Raw genomic sequence first — 24,106 nt, 5'->3', positions numbered from 1 at the left:
CAGGGATGGTTTAGGCATATGGAAAATGAAGAAAGACTAGCAAGAGTGGATAGAGGTGGATGGAGTGAACTTAAGGGAAAGACCAAAAATGAGATGGATGGATGAAGTGAAGAAGGCCTTGGTAAAAGGGAAACATCTGTTGGGCTGGGAAGAGAGGAGGCAAGAGATAGGGATTTCTCTATGTTTTCTCTGGTTATTCAAGAGTGGATGAATGGGGAGGGTCACCATGTAATGAAGCAGTGGAGGTAAACCTGCTTTGACTTGAGCCCTGCTGTGGACATGCTGTGTCTTGCTGCGTGTTCTCTGGTCCAAACAATGGTTGGGGAGCAGGGATGACCCCTTCATCCTCAAGAAGTTAAAACAAAATAAGTGTATGTCAAATGAGTGAGAGGTGGATGCATCCTTTGGCTGGCCACCTCCCTTGTAAGGAGAAAGAGGTCTTTTGGTGTTAGTATTGATCTTGTGCTGCACTGCTTTTGATGTGGACAATGAATAAAAGATCAAGATCTTTCATTCACAAGTTCCTAAGATACAAGGGACAACAAATAGGTGAATGATGGATACCTTGGTGTTGTAAGGGGTTTTAAATGGCCTTCTAGTATATTTATACAAAACATTATTATTATCATCAATCATCATTATTATTATTATGATTGTTGCTTATTATTTTTATTATTATTATTATTCATTATGGTTATAATGATTATTACTATTATTATTACTGTTTTTGTTATTGTTATTACTGTTTTTGTTGTTATTACTATTAATATTATAACGCTTAACCCTCGATTTAACGGACAAATGCGTGCAGACCCTTGTTTGTTATTTGCAAAAGTCCATTATTTGAAAATCTGGTCTGTCCATTACCAATACAGACGCTCCTCTACTTATGTTCATTCGTTTTACGTTTTTTCGATTTTACGTTTGAACTGACTGTAAAAAAAAAATTATTATTTTTTTTTTCGAGTGAATTTTTTAGTTTAGCGCGCTCTCCGTAGTTCAAACGATAGTTACGCTTGACGCTGCGTCCATTGTTTACATGGCACAAACGACAGACTGAACGTGCCTTGCCTCCTCCTCCTCCTCCACCCCCTCCTCCTCCACCATTTCAATTTATGTTGCTTGAATTTAATTTATTTGAAATTAATGTTATTATTTTACAATGTTATGTGTATAATTAATGATTTAGGGGTGTTTTATAAGATACGGTAATAGAATTTACGGATGTATAGTACAGTAACAACTTACGTTCATTTTCAACTTACGTTCGGCCGTTCGGAATGTAACTAAAACGTAAGTTGAGGAGCGTCTGTACTGGATACCGGACATAAGTCCATTACGTAGAAAATTGTCCGTTAGGTTTCGGCGTGCACATAGGTATTAGATATGTAATAAAAAGCTTCAGTACATGTGTATAATGATGTACATTACATATAAAGAAGAAATTGAACCACGCAGTTAGGTTTCAGTGTGCGCACACGTTACTACCGGACACCTATTGGACATTAGTCCGTTACCTAGAAAATTGTCTGTTAGGTTTCGGTGTGCACATATGTATTAGATATGTAATAAAAAGCTACAGTGCAGTACAAATTTTCGTTTTATGGACTTCATCCGGAATTTCACCGGTACTACCGGACACACTTTTTTTTGTCCGCTAAATCTAAAGTCCGCAAATTGAGGTCCACTAAATTGAGGGTTGTGTACTATTATTATTTTGCTATTGTTATGGCTATTATTATTACTATTATTACTACTGCTACTACTATTACTATTACAGTTGTTACTACTACTACTACTACTACTGTTACTATTACTACTACTGTTATTACTACCACTACTATTTTTTGACAGACTTCTCCCAAAAATTATAGATGGATGTTCCATGACAAATGCCTTCATTTTACACCCAAATATAAAAGTAATAGTAATTGTTTCTGAGCTTGTATGAATGTTCACCATTTATCATATGTGCCACATGTATCTTAATAGTTTCATGTGAAAATGTTTGGCTTTTGAAAGAAAATGTACACTAAAAGCTCCAAGTTATGTTCATAAGTTATTCTCGCTTGTGTATGCCATCAAATATAGTGGTTATTTTATATAGATTGATGACATAACAATTTTGTTTATAAATTTTGTTGAATATGATTTCCAGGAAAGATTCTTCTGCAAGTGTTGGGAGTGGAAGCAGTGGAGGGCAACAGATTCAGATTGCCTCCAAACCATCAACATTGGAAGGTAAGCTCTGGTTTCAAAACCACTGTGGTCCATTGTCCACTGTATTTTAATGTGTTTATTTATATATAGGATATTAACAGCATAGTCACATGCATTCGGTAACTTTTAGGAATGTGTTTAGGGCTCCTCTGTGGACCAGAGCCACACATCATTTATGTTAGAGTAAAAGCTCTCCAGACCGGCGCAAGGTTGGGGGAGGGGGGATGAAAGATGAATATATATATATATTTTTTTAAAGGTAAGTACATGAGGACATTAGTAAAGGATAAGATGTCTGGATGGAGAGCAGTGACCAGCAGAATTCCACAAGGTTCAGTGCTAGCATGTATAATGTTTCTTGTATGTATTAATAGTTTTCCATACAGAATGGTGGATGTCTGGAACAAATTGGACGAAACGATTGTGTGTGCAAAAACCATTCAAAAATTTAAGAACAAACTAGATGCTGAGAGATACAAAAATGGGTCACTGTGAGCATAGCTCCCCTTCCTGTATAATGTAACTAGGTAAATATGCTGGAAACCATAGAAGGATACAAGGTAAACTTCTGAAATGGATGGAGGGCTTTTTGCATAAAAAAAAAAATAGTGCTCAGAGATGAACGTTCTCCTTGGGAAGAGGTAATTAGTGGAGTTCCACAGGGCTCTGTATTGGCTCCAATAATGTTTGCTATCTATGTGAATGACATGGATGGAGGTGTGGAATGTTACATGAGCTTCTTTGCAGATAATGCATAATTGTTAAGAAAGTGAGTACTGAAAAGACTGACTCACTGCAGAGAGATAACAGGGTCTGGGAGTGGAGTCAGAAGTGGGAAGTGGACCTCAACATTAAGAAATGTAACTGGAATTTGAGGGTGGGGGCAATATCAGGACAATATAAAATTGGTGGAAAAGAATTAATGAAAGTGGGATCTGAAAAAGACCTGGGAGTGATCAACACATGAGATATGTCCCCTGACAAACATAGAAACAAAATTATTGGCAAAACCGATAACTTGCTAAGATCAATAAAAGTGGCTTTTAGTTACTTGAATGAAGAAATGGTAAAGTAAATACTGGTCACGAGAAGTCCTAAATTGGAGTATGCAGCAACAGTACTAAAAAGAATATAAGGAAAATTGAGACTCGGAGGTGACCTCTTGACCATCTACAGAATTATGAGAGGTCCTTGATAGAGATGACTTTATGAATTGGGATAAGAGAAACGCAAGAGGACATGGAAAGAAACTCAAAAAGGACAGTTGAGCAGAGACCTGAAAAAGAAAACGGCTTTCCCCCCCAGAATGGTGGATGTATGAAACTTACTAGACAAAACAATAGTGTGTGCAAAAGCAATACAAGCTTTTAAGAGCAAATTAGATATGGCAAGATACAAGCATAGCTCCCCTTCCCATAAGATACTAGGTAAATACACACACTATCCAGTGAAAATTAATCTATGCATTATTTTCTTTTCAGCAACATTAGTTCCTGATAAAGTTATGAAAGCTCCTTTGAAATTGCTTGATGAAAGCTTAAGTGTTGGGGATGACTTGGCCCCATACTTGATGGATCAAAGCAATTTCTTTGTGATTGCTGCCATAGGAACTCAAGGTGTTGGAAAATCCACACTGTTGTCCTTGCTGGTTGACCCCCAAGCTGGTGTGGGCAAGTCAAGGTAAGGTGTGCCAAAGTTCAACTATAGCATCTTTATATGTGATATGTAAATAGTTTTTTAACTTATTGATAATATACATTTATACACCATTGTTTGCATAGTTGTACTGTACTTGCTCAGATTACAAGATGGTGTAAGTAGTAGTCTTACTTGTATTTTGTGGGCATATTTGTGGATTTTTTTCTCCATGACAGGAAATTGTGCACTAAAACCCCTAAAAAAGTGAAAGTAGATGCAATACAGTATATATAGTTCTATGTGTAAGTGAAGTGTAAGTAATAAGGGTACTACTAAATGGAAGTGTAGTTTAAGTATATACTTATATGTAGTACTGAATGACAGGTAATTGTGCACTAAAACCCCTGAAAAAGTGGAAGTAGATGCAATACATTATATATAGTTCTAAGTGTAAGTAATAAGAGTAGTACTAAATGGAAGTGTAGTGTAAGTATGTACTTATATGTAGTACTGAATAACAAAAATATAAAAAGTATTCATGCTACATTATGGTGCTATGTGTGTTACTTGTCAACATTGCCACCAAGTGGCTGAACGTTGGCAATGCCATCTTGGGGCCAATTCACACTACAGGTACACCCTCACTATATCGAACCACATTACACTGAATTTTAGCTAAATCAACCCTAGTGAGATCTACTGACCATTTGTCTAATATAACGAAAAATGTTGGTTTATATGGTGCAAGGATTAGAATGAATGGCAGGCACATGGAAAATTTAAATTCATATGTACATACAGTACTTACTTTTGGCTATGATATCAAGCCTCTCCTCCTATTAATTTGATATATTGAAGGTTTATTGGATACTGTTCACATACTGTCCGGCTTCATTTGGCATGTGTAGATCAAATTTTTGTGGTAAGGCAGATTTGTGAGAAGTTTTTGGCAAAAGGTAAGGTTTAGTTTTTTGGCCTTTATATGTTTAGAAAAAGCTTATGCCAGGGTACAGGAAGGCACTGTGGGAGGTATTACAGATATATGGGATATGTAGAAAGCTGCTAAGGGCAGTCAAAAGCCTTTACATGATTAGTAGAACTTGTGTTGGGATTGTGAATGATGAGAGTGGTTGATTTGAAGTGAAGATGTTGTAAAGGTTGTCAGGGTTGTATTGTCACCATGAATGTTCAGTGTGTACATAGATGGGGTGGTAAAGGAGGTAAATGCAGTTGTGATGGGCATGGGAATGGAAATTGTTATTGACTGGAAGGAAGGAGGTGAGCCAGTTGTTTGCTGATGGCACTGAACTAGTGGCTGGATCAAAGGGCAGTTAGTAGCAGCATTAGGGAAGGTATATGATGGGAGGAAATTGAAAGGAAATGTTATAAAAGCAAGGTAGATGTGTAAAGGATGAGGGTGGCAGTAAGTGCGAGGCAATTTTTAAAGGGGAGAGAGAAAGACAGACAGACAGAGACAGAGGTTAGAGGAGGTGGATATTTTTAAGTTTAGGCTGATATGTAATGGGGAATGGAGGAAAGGGGCTGGAAGTTGACTGTAGAATGAGGGAAGCAAGTAAATAATCTGGAGGAATGAAATGTTTTGAGAAATGAGTATATGGGGATGGATGCAAAAAGAAGATTATATGAAGGGGCGATTGTCCCTATAACACTGTATGAGTCAGATACTTGGAATTTAAAGAAGGTAGAAAGGAGAAACTTAAATGTGTATTAGATGAAATGTTGGAGGAGTATGTTCAGGATTGCAAGGATGGATGGAGAATGAGAAGTGAGGTGAGGAGGAGAGTGTAGTTAGAAAGAGAACTGGCAGATGGAGGTGATGAAAGGATATTTGGAATGATTTGAGCCCATGGAAAGAATAAGTGAGAATATTGTAGAAGGCAGAGGTGAATGGAATGAACTTGAAAGGGAAGGCAAAGAATGAGATGGAAGGATGGGATGAAGGGTCCTTGAGTAAAACAGAATTGTCTGTTGAGTGTGGGAGGGAGAAGGTAAGAGGTAAGTGTGAATAGAGAATGGTTGTGAATGGATGATGAATTGACGCAGCCCAAAGGGGTTTCTCCCTGTCTTCTCTCTTTTTGTATAAGGGGAAGAGAATGGAAGGTCAGTACATGAATGAAGCAGTGGGGCACCTGCTGTGGTTGTGCTGCATCTTGCTGCATTTATTCTTACCTGGGTAGTGGGTGGCAGGCAGGGATGAACCTTCATCCATGAACCTTCATCCATGAGGAGTGAAGATAAAAAGGAAACAAATGGAAATTGGGATGGGTCAGGGTGGGTGCATGCCTTGGTTGGCAGCATCCCATATAAAGGAGAAGATGTCTTTGATATATAGATAAGACATATGAAAGTGATAGGTACACAGCTCAATGCTAGAACCTTCAACCCTATTCACCCATCTCGTTACATCGCACATGCACAAGAGGCAGAACATAAATGTACAGACATACACACCTTTCCTTCAGAGAAAGTCCTGTATTACAAACCCTCCAAGTTTTTACTCGGATGACTGATGTGCTCCAAGACAGGAGGGATGGGTGGACTGTGTATATCTGGACTTTGAGAAAACCCTTGACAAAGTTCCATACAAGATATTGATGTGGAAATAAGAAAACCTAGAAGCCCTTAGCAGAAACTAGAATGAATAAAAGATTTCTTAAAGTACAAAGGGATGAGAACAGTACGATAGTGATGAAAAGTCAGAATGGAGAAAAGTAACCAGTGGTGTACCACAGGGCTCAATTTTGGCTCCTGTAATGTTCCTTTTCTATTAATGACGTGATAGACAGTGATGCAAACCTATTTGATGATGCAAGGATTATGAAGGTGAGATTAATTAATCTGTTGCCCCTAGTGTCTGTAAGACCTCCAGCCTCTAGAAACCAGCAACAGCCTCCAGTCAGGACCATGATTCACATAGAGAAAAGACATTATGTTATTGTCTGGGGATTGTTAGTGTGGGGTGTAGTAGTATGAGGTGTTCTTTGTCATCTGTGGTGATTGTATCTGGGGTTGTTTCAATCTGTGGCCAGGCTTATTCTGTGTTGGTACTATCTTAATGATGGAGTGCAGGCATGTTAGTGTGGTTCTGGTCTGATGTGGGAGAATTTTCTCTCTGGGACTTCCATATTTGTTGGCATCTGTAATCCTCAGGCTTTTTTTTTTTTTTTTTGGGGGGGGGGGTTATTGACATTCAAGTATTGAAGCTAGCACCCTGAGCCTTTCCTCTATCATTTGATTGCCTCATTACTTTCTTGTTATCTTTGTTATCTAGTGCTTGGAGTGCTAGGTTATTTACTTCCTTTGACAAAGGCCTTGAGAATTTATTAAGATGCCAAGACCAGGATGCTGATGCGTTGCATCTGTGTAGCTTGTAGCTTCAAATATCCAACAGCTTTGCATATGGTAGGGTAGCCATCTCAAAACTTCAACTGCCTTTTCACAATATACTTCCCCATTGTTTCTACTAAGTTATGTACATCATCTATGAATACTGTATAGGTAAACATTTGTTACAGCTCTCAAATCATCTCCTTCAGTGACTTTTCCTATCCAAGCATCTTTAATTTCTAGTCTTTCTAAACCTAGTGTGTAGTATTTCTAAAGTTCTGCTTTATACTTCTGAACATTCTTATTACATCTAGAAATTGCTGTGCCAGCTTTGCTGTGACATTGACATTATTATTTCCCTACATTTCAAACATTGTTATAAAGTTCCAGTAATTAATGTATTACCATTAAAATTCCTGATTTTTTTTGTCCTCCTCCTCCTCCTCCTCCTCCTCCTCCTCCTCCTCCTCCTCCTCCTCCTCCTCCTCCTCCTCCTCCTCCTCCTCCTCCTCCTCCTCCTCCTCCTCCTCCTCCTCCTCCTCCTCCTCCTCCTCCTCCTCCTCCTCCTCCTCCTCCTCCTCCTCCTCCTCCTCCTCCACGACATGCCTCTTAGAGATTTGTGTATGTCAACAGAGGAGGCATATCTTTCATTAAAAGGTATGAAATCATAAATTTAATGAAACTGGAGTTTGAATCAACTGGACTTATAAATTTAACACTTGATTTTAGCTTGTATTTATGCAAAGTTGAAAACTTAATTTAGGTACATTCCATAAACTGCTTATATGCTTCCTCCTTAGGGGAAGATACTCCTCATATTTGCATTTGTTCAAGTTCATCTCAATCCAATTCATTTTCTTTTAGGTGCTATTTTTTTCCCTCTTGGATCCTAGTTGTCACCTTTTGGATCCTAGCTTTCTCCTCTTAATCCTAGCTTTAACTTTTACTCAGCCCTCATGATGATAGCACTAGTGCATACAAGCTTTATTGTACTACTGGCCTATTATCCTTGCCTGAAAACCTAGTATAAAAGACCTAATGCAGCCTTCACACCCAACAGATTTCCTTCTGTTGGTTGTATGATTACCCTTTATGAGTTCTGCCAACCTGATCTATTATTGCTCCTAGCATAGGGCTTTAACAAGGGCAATGTAGGCAAGGTCATCAGCAGGGCAGGACTTATGATAATGGATTTAAGTTAGACAAATTTAGATTTAAAAAGGAAATAGGCAATAATTGGTGTAGCAACAGAGTGGTTAGCGAATGAGATAGACTTAGTAACCATATAGTGAGTGCTGAAGCAATTGGTTGTTTTAAGAGAAGATAACTTTATTGATAGGAGGATAGGTGGCAAGGGACATGGAACTGCCCAGTATAGGCCTTACGATCTCTTGTATTCTCCTCCATTCTTATGAACCCTAGAACTGTTATGACTTTCTACCCACATATCAAGGATCTGACAATAAAAATCAACAAGGAAACAAGTCTATTTAAACCATTGCAAGCATTTAATTCAGACAACAGAACATGCATACCTACATATACCAAGGCTTTTTCCCCCTTACAAGGGGGGTAGCCAAAAAGAACAGAAAGAAACTAATAACCATGTTCAAGCAATTCATAAAAAAAAAAATACTTGACTGTGCCTCCACAGCATGGTTCCCAACAGTCTGCAAAATGAATGTAAACAACGTACAAACATTAGAGAAGCACTGAGAATTATAACAGGATGCACCAAAACCTTCCTAATTGGACACCTACACCAATCTATACAGTGAGACCTCTCATTAACGGAAATTAATTAGCTGTGTTTTCGGTGTTTTTGGTGCTGTTGTTTAGTGCATGCAATCACTATGCCACCCAAAAACCACTCCAAAACACTGAAAACACAGCAAAAACACCACAAACACAGCTAATTAACGTCCGTTAATGAGAAGTCTCACTGTATACCAAAGGCTTTTTCCCCTGTACAAGGGAGGTAGCCACGTCAGAAGGCATATACCCATTCCCACCCATTCCACTCCCATCCAACACCCTTCCCTCCCTTTCATCTTTGCACCTCATGATGAAGGGTCATCACTGTCTCCCACCCACTGCTCTGAATCAGAAGCAATGCAGCAAGACACAGTATATCCACAACAAGGCCACTTCACTTAATTGGTGACCCCCTCCCTCCATCCCTTTGTATGGAAATTAAAGACGGGGAGAAATCCATTGGGGCTGCATCACAATATCGCTCACACTTAACTGCTCCCTCCTCCTCCCCCCATCCCCACCCCCTCTTCCACCCCATACAATATTGTTGGCACAATCACCCCTTCATATCATCTCCTTGCATCCAACCCCAGATACCTTTTCTCGTGACACTTTTTAATCCCCCAAGGCATTTACTTGCTTCTCTCGTACAACAAACAAAATTCTCCCCACAAAACACCACATGAAAATGATGGGAACACAATTCTATGCAAAAACTTCCTACATAACACACTTATCACATTACAGCTCTCAAGTACCACCAACAGAATGCAACAAAAAAATGATACAGCTACACATTACTCAAATGTTTACAACAACCTCCCACCTATACCCCAGATGCAACCATTAGGCAGAACATACAGAACACCTCATACTATAGTGCCCCACACTAACAATATCCTGACAATAACACAATATCTTTTCTCTAAGTGATTTATGATCCCAACTGGAGGCTGTTGTCAGTTTTATGGAGGCTGCAGGTCTTCTACAAGAGAGACCAGGGGCAACAGATTGACTGTTGTGAAGTGGAACCAAGAGTGGCATGGTTTGTGTTTGATGGATGCATGTGAAAAATTTAATGATTTTTGTACATGTTGGGTATGTGTATGGTGTGAGGGGAGATGCCAGGGTACTTAACTCCTTAGTGAAAAAGCAGGAATAAAGGAAAGGGAAATAACAGGAGAGAAGTGGTTCAGTAAATAGTTTCTGGGCCTGATCATAATATCAGGTACTGGCCCTTTGGGGCTGCATCTTATGGAGGTGGGTATTTTGTGCCACTTTGTGGTTTGGTACTGTCCCCAGGTTGAATGGAGATCAGTGGTACTGCATTGAATTTCTGTCCAACTTCTGCTTTAATCTGGACCAGTAGGATGTCTTCCAGGCATATGGTGGCCCCCCTGCACCACAAAGCACATTCATGCAAAAGCACATTGATGTCCAGATCACAAAATAAACCCTCAAAGACTAACCAACTAACACCCACACTATCAAAACCTCTTAGACATCAGCCCCCACAAAAAAACTCCCATGAGAAGGTAGAACTGTGCTAGCATGACTTTTCAGGTCATCATTGATCACTAAGGCAATACCAACGTTGAATAAAGCCTGGCCATGGAACAAACTGCCCCAGATTCTACCATCACCCAGAAGACACAGAACACCATGGCTCCATTGTAACCATACTCAGACAGCAACATTGTGGTTGTTCCTTGAGTGTCTTATGGGGCTAAAATGGTGGCTATTGCCAATTACCTGGGAGCTGTAGGTCTCCCTCAAGAAAGGTCTGGATCAGTAAACTAATAGTTTTATTTTATTTTGATTTCAGGTATTGTACATTCCGACCAGAGTCCTTAGATCAGGTTGTAAGTGGCATCCATGCAACCAATGGTGTTGATATCTACGTAACACAAGATCGCCTGATCCTTCTAGACTGTCAGCCTCTTCTGTCACCCTCTATAATGGACAAGTTGATTACGCATGAGAAAAAATTTACATCCGAGTACAGGTTTGTATGTATATATGTGTGTGTGTGTGTGTGTGTATTATTTGTGTGGGTTTAGGACTGGTAGGTGCTGCATGGACCAGATTTTTCTGGTAAGACAGATATGTGAGAGCTTACCTATCTCTTCACTTACTAGTATAGCCACCCCTTCTCTCCCTCATCCTCACTTCATTCCTGAGATCCTCCCACCTACATCCCCAAACTCTCACTCGCCCCTACCTTTCAGCTTAGTTTCACTCAAAGCCAAGACATCAATTTTTCTTCTCACAAAAATACTGCCTATCTCTTCTCGTTTACTCTCATCTGTACCACATCCACGCACATTAAAAGACCCAAAACTTAGGGTACTGGTAGGAAAACGCCTCCCAGACCCACCAGAAAGAACAGTTAAATTGGTAATAAATGTAAGGCATTTGGTACAGTCCTCAGATAAATATTCCTACTGGCTGGTGATGTCAAAAGACCCATGTTAAGACAACACAGACAGTACCTTTCTAGAGTGGTCTAAGAGATGGCTGAGCTATTTTTGGCTACTGTGGGGCTGCAAAGTTTAAACTTTTCTCTTGTTCATATAGATTAGCATTTTCTTGTTTTCGAGAAGTATTTCAATTACAAGCATCTGTATGCAATTTTATTAATATATATATATTTTTTTTAATACAGCTCAACAGAAAATCTGATGGAGATTGAGTCATTACAACTGGTGACCCTGATGATGAGCATAGCCCATGTCGTCATCCTGGTACAAGACTACTCATTGGATCCCAACATGGTCCGCCTTTTGCAGACCTGTGAGATGCTCAAACCTATCCCAGTGGGAGTGACAGGAGAGGAAGCTCACCAGTTTTTCCCACACATGGTTGTGGTTCACAACAGGGTTGGAACAGAAAGTTTCACACCAACTTTCATGAGAAAACTTCAGGTGAGTTCCTTTATTACTTCATCAATCTAGTAGACTTGATTAAAAGGCTGTGGTAGTTCTACAGATGTTAAGATTTACCTCAATGTCTGTCATGTTATTGTTAAGAAAGAGCACAGTGTACAAAGTTTTAGTGTGATAGTATTTGTTCATTCTAATTACCTTGCCCTATCAGGGTAAAGGATTTATCTTGGGGTATCTCACCTGGTCTGGATGGATGCCATGCAGAATGTCTAAAAAAAAAGGAGGTACGGTGATGGTGGACTGGCTGGTGAGGTTATTTAATGTTTGTTGGAGAGAGGATAGAGTGCCAGAGGACTGAAGGAGTGCCTGTATAGTTCCACTCTACAAAGGAAAAAGGGACAAGTGTGAGTGTAGTAGTTTTAGAGGGATTAGCTCGTTAAGTGTAGTTGGGAAGGCTTGTGGGAGGATCTTGATAGAGAGGATAAGGAGAGGAACAGATGGAGTAATTGATGAGGAACAGTGTGGATTTAGGACAGGTAGAGGTTGTGTAGATCAGATGTTTGTGTAAGACAGATATGTGAGAAAACTATAGGAAAAGGTGAGGATGTTTTTTGGGCTTTTATGAATTTGGAAAATGCTTGTGACAGGGTAGACAGAAGGCACTGTGGGAGGTTTTGCAGATATACAGGATAGGAGGAAAGCTTTTAGGAGCTGTCAGGAGTTTTTACGAGAGTAGTATAGCATGTGTCAGGATTAGAAATGGAGAGAGTGAGTGGTTCGAGGTAAAGGTAGGACTTCGTCAGGGATGTGTTATGTCACCCTGGCTGTTCAACTTATACATGGATGGGGTAGTGTGAGAGGTAAATGCAAGGGTGGTGGGTCAGGGATTGGAGATGGTCAAAGAAAATGGAGAAAAGGGGGAGGTGGGCCAGCTGTTGTTTGTGGACGACACTGTGCTTGTAGCAGGATCAGAGGAGGGATTGAGGAAGTTGGTGACAGAGTTTGGGAGAGTGTGTGAAAGAAGAAAATTGAAGATAAATGTGGGTAAAAGTAAGGTGATGAGATATACAATGGGTGAAAGTGAAAGCAGACTGGAAGTGTGCATTAAGGGAGAGCGACCGGAGGAAGTGGATAGTTTTAGATACTTAGTTGCGAATGTGGCAGGAAAAGGAAGAGTAGAGGTGGAGGTAGAATGTAGATTGAGAGAAGCGAGTAAATGCCTTGGTGGATTAAAAAATGTAATGAGAAATAGACATTTGGGAATGGATGCTAAGAGGAGACTGTATAAAGGAGTGATTGTGCCAACAGCACTGTATGGGGCAGAAACATAAGAGAGGAAAAGAGAAGGAGTTTGAATATGTTTTGTCATCTAGGAGGAGCCAAGATAAGAGGGAGGGAGGGAGGTGAATGGGAGTGGAGTATGTGGAGATGGAATGGGTGGGAGTAGATTTTATGGGGGGGAAAAGCTATTGGTATATGTATGTATTCATTATTATTACTATCTAATTTAATGATTTATTTTTTCTTTCATTCATCATCGGTAGGCAATCTATCGTGAGAGTCTTGCTAACTCCTGTCTGGAAGGTGAAAGCAGGATTGGACTTTGCAATGCCATCATGTATTCCCCTTTGAACCAAACAACATGTGGAAGCCTTGCTAATCTTTTCTTGCTGCCTGACAGCAGATGCAACCATAATGGTAGGTTTTACTATACAATTATGTTTTTGTTTTCATTTCGGGACCATTGATGGGTATCTGTTAGTGGTGGTGTGGTAAAGTGGATTTCAGAGAGAACTTTCTCCCTGAATACATCTTCAAAACCCATCACCACCCTCATCTTCAGCATTAAGGGGTCTGTAATGGTGTACTTGAAATATTGTACAATTATTATAATGCATTTGAAATACTTGAAATATATATGTACTTGAAATATTGTATAATTATTAAAATGCATCGTCTCCAGACTAGGCCCAAGATATTTAAGGACTTGAGTTGTGTTTCCTCCAAAATTTCACCTGTTCACATAATTGGAGCTAACAACCAATAATTTTGTGCCATTCTGGATTGATATTCAGTGTATGAGAATTGAATTCATTCGTGAAAATGACTGGTCCCCCCCAGCCATAGGAAGGGGATACTCCATCCCACCCCCCACCCCCACTCGGATGCTTCACTCGCTTGCAACTTTCCTTCCCCCCCCCTCTCTCTCTCTCTCTCTCTCTCTCTCTCTCTCTCTCTCTCTCTCTCTCTCTCTCTCTCTCTCTCTCTCTCTCTCTCCCTCCCTCTCTTTCCCTCTCTTTCCCCCCCCCCCGACCCCACTCGCATGCCTGCATCTACCACCTTTTCCCTCTGATCTTAGCTACTCATGAATGAAGAGTCATATTTGTCTCCTCCCCACTGCTTAGGTCAGAAACAGTGTAGCAAGTCACAACATATCCACAGCAAGGCCTCCTCACTAACCTGGCAACCCCCTTTCCCCTTCCTGTCCCCTCATGCAGAAAATAGATAAGAAGGGGAGAAATCCCTTTGGGATGTACCAAAATATAATCCATACACAACCTTCCTCCACTCACCCCTATCCCTTGCCTTCTCCTTTCCTTGTTCGACAGACATTCCTCTCTTGCTCAAAGCATCTTTCACCCAATCTCATCCTTGGTCATCCCCACAAGTTTATTCTATCCACCTCTTCTTTCTACACTTCTTTTGCTACTTTCTTCACTCATTCTTTCCATATGCCCAAACCATCACAATAATCTTTTATCAGCCCTATCGGCCAGTTCTCTCTACACCCCCACCCTTCTTCTTGCTACCTCATTTCTTACTCAATCCAACATTGTAATTCCTACCATACTTCTCAGACACTTTATTGCAAACACATTTAAAACTTCCTATGTGTCTCTTAATTTCCAAGTCTGCCCTATACAATGTGCAGTGTCATAAGCACAATCACTCTTGATGTAATCTGTGCACGTCCATTCCACAATACCTATTACTCATGACACTTTTCAGTCTCTACAGTTTACCACCACCCCCATTCCTCCATTTCTTGCTACATGTAACCCTAAATACTTAAAACTATGCACTTCCTCCAGCCTCTCTCAAAAAATAATCCTTCACTAAGGCAACACAGGCAATAGCTCAATGTTACTTTCCAGAGATCAATTGGAGAGCCTAGAGAATATTGCCAGCCACTGAGTGGTGGGTTTCCAATCACTCAGTCACTCAAGTTCTCCCTTTTTCTGCATGAGGGGGTGGAGAGGGTGGTTGCCGATTAAATGTATATGTGTGTATGTATTATCATCATTATCATCATCATCATCATCATCAAAACAAAACCAATAAATTTTTTGGTTAAGATAGTAATCTTGGCTTCATCTGCAGAGAGGGATATTGTTTTGTTTTTGTTTTTTAAATCTAGCTAATGCCAGATGAATACATTTAACTCTGATTCTCAGTTTGGTGGAGATGGGGATAATATTTTGAAATATTTGTAAACTGAAAGGATAATATTTTGAAATATTTGTAAACTGAAATTGTCCACAGACATGTTCAACTGGTATTTATTCATTATTTTTCTTATTTTAGGTCCTGTTAAGTTCTTGGAATCAGTTGAGGAAATGAGACGACAGGTTGTAAGTCTGCGTAGAAATCCAATGACCCATGGTGCACTCTCAGAGAAGACCTGGTAAGTGTGATCCTGATCACCCAAACCCATTTAGACAACTAAAACAGTAGCGAGTCGATGATAGCTAACAGTGTTTAGGAAAAAAGTTAAGCATAAGTACACATGGGAGAGGGTGGTGAATGGATGGGTGATTGATATAGCTTTAATGGACTATGTAGTGGTATCCAGAAAAAGAGTAGCTGAGAGTATTGTGAGAGGTGGTGAATGATAGAGTTGAGGTAGGAGTAGAGGAGGAAAGGGGTGTTTCAAGGAGGGAGTAACAAGGTGTGCAAAGATAGTGTGTGGAACAAGTAGGATGGGAGGGAATAGAAGGAAGGGTAGTGAGAGGTGGGATGATGAAGTGAAGAAGGTTGTTGAAGAGAAGAGGCAAACATTCGTGGACTGGTTGCAAAGTAGGACAAGAGAAACATATGAGAGGTAAAAAGAAGAAAAACAGAATATAAGATAAAGGAGGCTAAAAGGAAGATGGATGTAAATTGGGGAGGATTATGACAGACGTTTTTGAAAGTAATAAAAAAAATTGGAAGAAGTTGAGCGAGGAAGGGGAGGCAAATCAAATAGAGAAGAAAAAGTAAAAGATGCAGATGGGGAGATGATAATAGAAGAGGAGGTGGTAAAGGGAAGATGGGCAGAGTATTTTAGGGAGTTGTTAACTGCAGAGGAGGATAGGGAGAGATTGGTGGTAACAATGGGAGGCACTAAGAAAATGAGTGATGGGTGAGGAAAATGGAGAAATAAGGAAAGATGAGGTGCAAGTAGGTTTTAAAATTATGAGAGCAAGTAAGGCACCTGGGTTAGATGTAAAATGGGGGAGAAGTATGACAGAAAAATTTGTAAATAATAAAATGATGTATTGGAAGGAAGTTAAGAGAGGAACGGGAGGTTAGTTTGTAAACTTTTTGTTAATTTTACCATTAAGCCCATCCATGACTATACCCAAGTACTTATATTCAGACTCTTGTTCTACTGCTTCTGTCTTAATAATTACAGATACTGGTACAAAACTTGGCCTCCTAAAATCAAATAACATTTCCTTAGCTTTTTTACATTTGAATTGAGATAGTTATTGGCACACCATTGTACTAAATTGGTTAAATATGTTGCCGATATGGGGCTGTCACAAATTGAGTTGTTCAATTTATATCTTGTCCCAGTATTGCTACCAGTTATGCATAGGAGGTGATGCTTAATTGTATTTCTTATCTTAGATTGATTATCTGCTTCCAGGTACCAGCATGCATGTCGAACATGGGAAACTGTGCGCAAGTCCAGCCTGTTCTTGGAATACAGTCGGCTCTTACCGTGAAGGAGCAAGTGAAAAAGTCTGGTTCTGGTTCTTCAGCACAGCCTGGCTTTGCCTTGCTCTTGTGCTGCTGCTGCTGCTGCTAACGAGAAGGCCTTGCGCCACTCCTACGCCCCCCTGGTCCCCTCCCTTCCCCTCACAGCAGGAGATGATTCCTTGCCTGTGTCTTGGAAGCTTCTGCATCCCTCGGCATGCGAGACTTTGAGCAGTCGGGGCCTTGCCACGCTTTCACCACCATGAGCAGGCAGAGGAGTGAGGCAAGAAGAGTGAGGGGGTGCAGCTCCATAGGTGCACCTGTGGGCTGTGGCACACCAAGTGTCACATAAAAGTTTCAACACGAGTGCAGCTGGCGTTCCTGCACATCTTGGACATGTGTCGGTCGTCATCATCATCATTGAGAGGTTCTGCTGCACAGCTGAGCCGCTGTATCTCGTAACTTGAATTCCAGCCCTGCTGGGTTTTCAGGACGTCATCGTCACTACTACTCCAAGTCGGATGGAACCTTGTCATTATGGCATAACTCACACCAGATGTAGACATACATATAAAGACTGCACTAAAATTGACACCATAACAGTAACACACATGCTCGTGTATGCACCCTTACATCATCATTCTCCCCACCCCACTCTATCTCTTTCTCTTTCTTTCTCACCCCTCTTCCTCTCTTCATTTCCCTCTCCTTTCCTTCTACCTCTCTTCTTCCTGTCTTCCCTTTCCTATCATCCTCTTCCTCTCTTCATCTTCCTCTTCCTCCCTCTTTCCCTCCCTCCTTCTTTCCCTCTGTCCCTGTCTCCCTCTTCTTTCCCTCCGTCCCTGTCTCCCTCTTCTTTCCCTCCGTCCCTGTCTCCCTCTTCTTTCCCTCCGTCCCTGTCTCCCTCTTCTTTCCCTCCGTCCCTGTCTCCCTCTTCTTTTCCCTCCCTCCTTCTTTCCCTCCCTCCTTCTTTCCCTCCCTCCTTCTTTCCCTCCCTCCTTCTTTCCCTCCCTCCTTCTTTCCCTCCCTCCTTCTTTCCCTCCATCCCTGTCTCCCTCTTCTTTTCCCTCCCTATCTGTCTCCTTCTTCCTTTCCCTCCCTCCCTGTCTCCCTCATCCTCTTTCTCTCCCTTTCTTCCTCCCTCCCTTCCCCCCTCCCTTCCCCCCTCACATCCTCTTTCTCTCCCTCTTTTCCCCACCCTCATCCTCTTTCTCTCCCTCTTTTCCCCACCCTCATCCTCTTTCTCTCCCTCTTTTCCCCACCCTCATCCTCTTTCTCTCCCTCTCTTCCCCCTCTCATCCTTTCTCTCCCTTTCTCTCCCTCTATTCATCTTCCTCTGCTTCTCCCTCTATTCATCTTCCTCTGCTTCTCCCTCTATTCATCTTCCTCTGCTTCTCCCTCCATTCATCTTCCTCTGCTTCTCCCTCCCTCCCTTTTCCTCTCCTTCTCTCCCTTCCTCCCTCCCTCTTTCCCTTCCTCCCTCCCTCTTTCCCTTTCTCCCTCCCTCTTTCCCTTTCTCCCTCCCTCTTTCCCTTTCTCCCTCCCTCTCTCTTTCCCTCTCTCTCCCTTCCTCCCTCTCCCTTCCTCCCTCCCTCTTTCCCTCCTCTCTTTCTCTCCCTCCCTTGCTCACCTCCCTCTCTCTTTCCCTCTCTCTATCTCTCTTTCTTTCCCTCCCTTCCTTTCCTCCTCCCCCATTTCCTCCCCTTTCCCCCTCTCTCTCTCTCTCTCTCTCTTTTTATTATTATTATTATTATTATTCCTTCTCTTTCTTCCCAATATTTTTCCAACTTGCTGCTCAAAAGCCATTGTACTCCTCTCCTTTCCCCCTTGTGTCCATTGGTCTTCCTTGCACTTCACTCCTTTTCCTTCTTCCCTCTACTTCCCCTCTGCTCTTCTTTCCCACTCTGCCCCCCCCTCCCTCCCTCCCTCCCTCCCCATGTCTGCTCTCCCTTATTACTTTGCCCAACTCTCATTTCATCCCAGGACATCCCCCCCCCCCACCTACCTCATTTCACCCTCTTCCTCCCTCACTTCACCATCATTCCTCCCTCACTTCACCATCATTCCTCCCTCACTTCACCATCATTCCTCCCTCACTTCACCATCATTCCTCCCTCACTTCACCATCATTCCTCCCTCACTTCACCATCACTCCTCCCTCACTTCATCATCATTCCTCCCTCACTTCATCATCATTCCGCCCTCACTTCACCATCATTCCTCCCTCACTTCACCATCATTCCTCCCTCACTTCACCATCATTCCTCCCTCACTTCACCATCATTCCTCCCTCACTTCACCATCATTCCTCCCTCACTTCACCATCATTCCTCCCTCACTTCACCATCATTCCTCCCTCACTTCATCTCCACTTCTTTCCTCTTACTTCACCTCCGTTTCCTTTACCCCCTGACTTTTATCCTAATCCTCCTTTGCTTCACATCTCATTACTCCTGTACTTCACCTCTACTCCTCCCTCATTCCACATCCACTGCTCACTCACTCCACCCACCCACCCCACTTCTTTCCTTGTACTTCATCCACATCTCCTTTCCCCTCCCACCTTGCTCCTACATCTCTTTTCTTCCCCCAACTTCATCTCCACTCATCTCCCCATTCATTCCACCAAATCTGTTCTTCCATTTCACTCCTTTCCCCTCCACTCTTCCTTTCCGTCCCCCCGCCAATTACCCGTCTTCCATCAGCTCGCAATTTGTTCTCCCTTAGTCTCCTTCCTTTGGCTATCTTTCCCCTAGTGATACCTCGCCATTTAGCTTCCTCCCATGTTCCCATCGTTCACCTCTCCTTATATCCATCCATCCATCCTATATCCTTCTCTTTATCATTTATTTTCTATTTTTTCAGAGGCCAGTTTCCTCAGTGATGTTTACATATCCAGAAAAAACACACCTTTTCACTTGTATGTGCACATGGACATGTGCTTGTTCCAGGAACACCATTTGACACATGTCCACTCAAATGCACTCACCTCTACTGGTTGGTTCAGCTCCAGCCTATCCTCATTGGATGCATCTTTTCCATGTTTTAAATCTGATGCTATGGCACCATGCAACCAGAAAATTTCAGTGTCTTTTGCATCAAGTGTTTTGATGATAGAATAAAGAATTTAATTAGGTGATTCATGGTTGAAGCAACATCCAATGAGGGGGCAGTGTTTTATTATTATTATAATTTTTTTTTTCCAATTATTATTATACATATATATATATTTTTTTTTCTATTTTTTTTTTTTTTTTTTTTTTTTTTTTTACTTTTCTGTCTTTCTTTTCTTTATATTATTATTGATAGATAAATGGAAGATTTGCATAGTGGGATAACATATATGCTTCAGCACAAGGCCCTGCCATGAGCTGAATGAAATTGTCTAGCATTAGCCAGAACAAAATCTGTTAAGTGCATCATCATCATCATGAAGGGGTTAATGGAAATACTTTTAACTCCTTCGGCATGAGACCCAGCCCTAAGCTGGATAAAATCATTTGGCACTAGTAAGAATAAAATATGTAAGATGCATATTCTTAGAAAAGGGATTAACATGCATTTGCAGTAAACTTGTGAAGGTAGATTAACCACTTGGTACTATGGTTTACCAAAATTTTCTATGTTAACTTGCAAATATTTGGTTCATTTGTTGCTTCCACACAAAATCAGAAGGCTTCAAGGACTAAGAGAATATTCATATTACATACCAGGCAATGCATGTCTGAAAGAAGGAACATTGTCAGGCTGTAATAGGTGCCTGTATTTTTTGAGGTGGAGGAGTTACAGCAATGAAAAATGTCTGGTACTAATATAATGCAGTGGGCAATTCAAAGTTTTATCAATCCTTCATGCAATGAAGACAATAGTTTTTGGCCATTTGATATCATATATCTATTGTTTTCTAATCAAATATCGAGAATCCAGTGTCTGTATTCAGAATGAATTTCATCTCGTCCTTTTTCAGTTCTTTTACAGCAAGACCAATGATGGGATCATGATGTTGGTGGTCCCACAAGATGGATGGTAGAAAGAATTATCTCCCTGATACCCATTTTCAAAGTCTATTAACCCCTCAACCTCCATCTGGAGGTGCCATATCACGGGGCTGGCACTTGGTCAGACAGGGCCCAAGATCTCGGTATCAACTTAATTTATGCCACCTTATCACATAAGGAGAGCTGACAACCAGTGGCTGCTCCCTTCCTACTGTTCTCAGCTGGTAACATAGAAATGGTCTCAGACAAGTATAACACAAAATCCAAAATTTCTTCCCTGAGAAGTCTATGAGAAGGCCCAAGGACCAATGCTAGCCACCATGGGTTTGTAGTTTTCCATTCAGTGAAACTTAGGCAACAATTCTTATTACTAATTTACATCAATTACATACCAAAGGGCCCTTTCATTTTGTAAGGGAGAGATAGGAAAGTCAAAACATACACTGACCCATCCATCACACAAAAACAAAAGCCATAATTCTCAAAAGGTGTGATGGAATGAAAGATGAACAGTTACTGACACATGTACATATACAACCACTTTCTGAACAAACAGGTGATATGTTAGTGGTACTCTATATCATTTTCACAAATTGTTATATACCGGCATCTCATACAGTCTGTCAATTTCTCTACCCAAAACTGATATATAGTTTGTCATTAAATGATTATACAATCTAGAATGTGAGTAATTAATTATAACATAAATGTTACCCTTTTTGTTATCATAAGGTAGCCTTTTTTTTTATTTCTTTAATAGAAAAAAATTGTATGCATGAACCTGTGTCTGATGTATGACTATTTGTATGGATGACCTGTAGTGAAAATATTAAAGAATGCAGAAATTTGGCAAATAATAGTTAAAATAGTAATAATGCATTGTAGTATCTGGGTGCCACAGTGTCCAGCTTAGCAACTGTACCTTGCATTGGGGTAACAAGGAGAGGAAGAAGTGCCCTCCCTCCCAAGACATCCCAGACGCCCTGTCGTTGCCAAATGAATATCATTACGTCCAACCTCCTTAAGGAGGTGCTGCCCCAAGGGGCTAACATCTCTCTGGACTAGGCCAGAGTGTCGCTCTTTTCACATTCCCACACAACTCCCAACTATCTCCCTTTCCTATTTTCCTGTTTTTTCACACAAGAAAGTCAGTATACTGGCACCTACCTTTCCACTTCTACTAGACAGTGACATGAAACTAACCCAGGCCATTAAATTTGACCCACATGCTCTAAACCTATAAACTATGCACACGCATCCATCAAATGCAATACATGCCGTTATTGGTTCAATGTAACATATACAACACTTGCCACACAATCCAGTACACAAAGAAATGGAGCTATAACCAACACATGCCAACACTTGCACCCACAAACAAGCTAACATCCAAACATACCATAAACATATTGCAGTTAAACAAAAATAAACTTACTAACAAACACTGCCCTACTTCCCATACAAACATAATATACATATAGCACTTGTACAAGAGACAAAACTAACACCACAAATAACAATACCATCATTGATTACACAACATTAGTGAAGACAACACAAGCCACAAAGGTGGACTTCTAACACTAGTACCCAGTGGTATACTATTCTCTAACAAAACAAGAGATGCCAGACTCACTCACAGACACCATAATTGAAGTAATCACAATCCAAGCCCAAATAAAGAAAACAACCTACACTATCAGAAACCAGTGCATACCACTAACTACATCAACCCCATCCACTAAACTCATTAACAAACCACATACTGGCAGGTGATCTGAACACACATTATCCAATCTAGCTGAACACACTCTGGCCTAGTCCAGAAACCAAATGCCAGCCCCTTGGAGCCACATCTCCCTGTGGAGGTTGGGAATAAGATGTGTCCACTTGTGGACTTTTTGGACATCTCTCTTGAGTAAGCTTTCTGAGGGGGCAAAGGTCTTCATCCTCTCATTGTCCAGAGACTCCAGTGGTGCAGCCTCTTGCAGGCCAGACACAGTAGTATCCAGATGCAAGCACCACACAGAAGACACAGAACACCTCATACTACAATGCCCCATGTTAATAGTCCCCAGACAACAACACAATATCTCTTCTCTAAGTAACATATGGTCCCAACCAGAGGCTGGTACTGGTATCCTGGAGGCTGTAAGTCTTCTGCAAGAGAGAACATGGACAATGGATTAATTGATTGGCTTAGTACATGAACAGCAGATCAGTGGGTAAACAAAATACTTGATCAACTCCCCAACATCATTAACTCCAGCAACAACCCCATTGGACTTCCTCTCCAACACAACAACCAACATCCCCTGACATAACCATGTATTCAGTCTCTCCACAAACGCAAATATGGAAAATCATGAAAAAAAAAATCATTTGATGACTTCCTGATAAAGGTTAATAGAAGACTAGAAGAAAAAAGACAACCCACATTCAAGAGAACATTTATAAACTACCAAGAGCAAACTCCTAGTGTTGAAGAGAGGATGAGGGAGAGAAGGGGTGACCATACTAGGAAGTGAAGAGACAGGTAAGCATGTAGTGGAGTGGAAGGAGGTTTCTTCAAGGTTAATGTGGATGAAGGTGAAACTGGGAAGGGAGATGTGGGTTTTTGTAAGTGCATTTAGGGCTGGTAGTAAGAATAGTGTAGAGGAAAGAGAGGCTTTTTGGATAGATTTAAATGAGTGCATAGAAGGAATAGGGAGAAATGTCAGTGTAGTGGTATTGGGAGACCTTAATACTAGGGTAGGAAATGAACCAATAGACAGAGTGGTTTGTAAGTGTGGAGTTCCAGGAACATATTGTAGTGGAGAGTTGATGGTGATGTGTCTAGAGAGTTGATTATAGCAAATACAGTTTTAAGGAAGAATGTTGAACATAATTACACATGGGAGAGGGTGGTGGATAGAAGGGTGGTAGAGCATTAATGGACTGTATAGTGGTAACCAGGAGTATAGTAAGAGTTAAGGATGTACATGTTCTAAGGGGAGAGAGTGGGAGAATATCAGATCATTTTTGGTGGAACGTAAGTTGAGAGTGAAGGATAGATGAAGAAAGAGGAAATGGACAAAAGGTAGGGAGGTGCTTAGAGTGAACTGCTTAAATGAGAAAGAAAAGGAGAAGGGGTACAAGAAGAAGCTGAGAGAGGAGTGGGAGGGAGTGAAGGATAAAGTAGAACTAGGAGTGGAGGAGGAATGGGGATGTTGAAAAAGGGAGTCACAAGGTGTGCAAAGATGGTGTGTGGAACAAGGAGGACATGAGGAAATAGAAGGAAGTGGTGGGATGAGGAAGCAA

General features: G+C 41.0%; 1 protein-coding gene across 1 annotated transcript in view; it reads left to right on the top strand.

Annotated features, from left to right (window-relative positions):
* LOC143029587 (nonsense-mediated mRNA decay factor SMG9) overlaps positions 1 to 17,417 on the top strand; it is a 31,356-nt gene extending 13,939 nt beyond the window's left edge. Inside the window, exons 3-9 of the mRNA XM_076192283.1 lie at positions 2,159 to 2,241; positions 3,702 to 3,900; positions 10,787 to 10,966; positions 11,627 to 11,885; positions 13,391 to 13,544; positions 15,432 to 15,531; positions 16,759 to 17,417. Coding sequence (XP_076048398.1) covers positions 2,159 to 2,241; positions 3,702 to 3,900; positions 10,787 to 10,966; positions 11,627 to 11,885; positions 13,391 to 13,544; positions 15,432 to 15,531; positions 16,759 to 16,837 — 1,054 coding nt within the window. The 3' untranslated portion in view covers positions 16,838 to 17,417. The remainder of the gene's footprint in view (positions 1 to 2,158; positions 2,242 to 3,701; positions 3,901 to 10,786; positions 10,967 to 11,626; positions 11,886 to 13,390; positions 13,545 to 15,431; positions 15,532 to 16,758) is intronic.
* Positions 17,418 to 24,106: the final 6,689 nt, after the last annotated feature.

This window comes from Oratosquilla oratoria, chromosome 11, assembly GCF_046742065.1.
Source record: "Oratosquilla oratoria isolate Oo_2021 chromosome 11, ASM4674206v1, whole genome shotgun sequence".
Classification (NCBI taxonomy): Eukaryota; Metazoa; Arthropoda; class Malacostraca; order Stomatopoda; family Squillidae; genus Oratosquilla; species Oratosquilla oratoria.
This window is presented reverse-complemented; position numbering and strand designations above follow the sequence as displayed.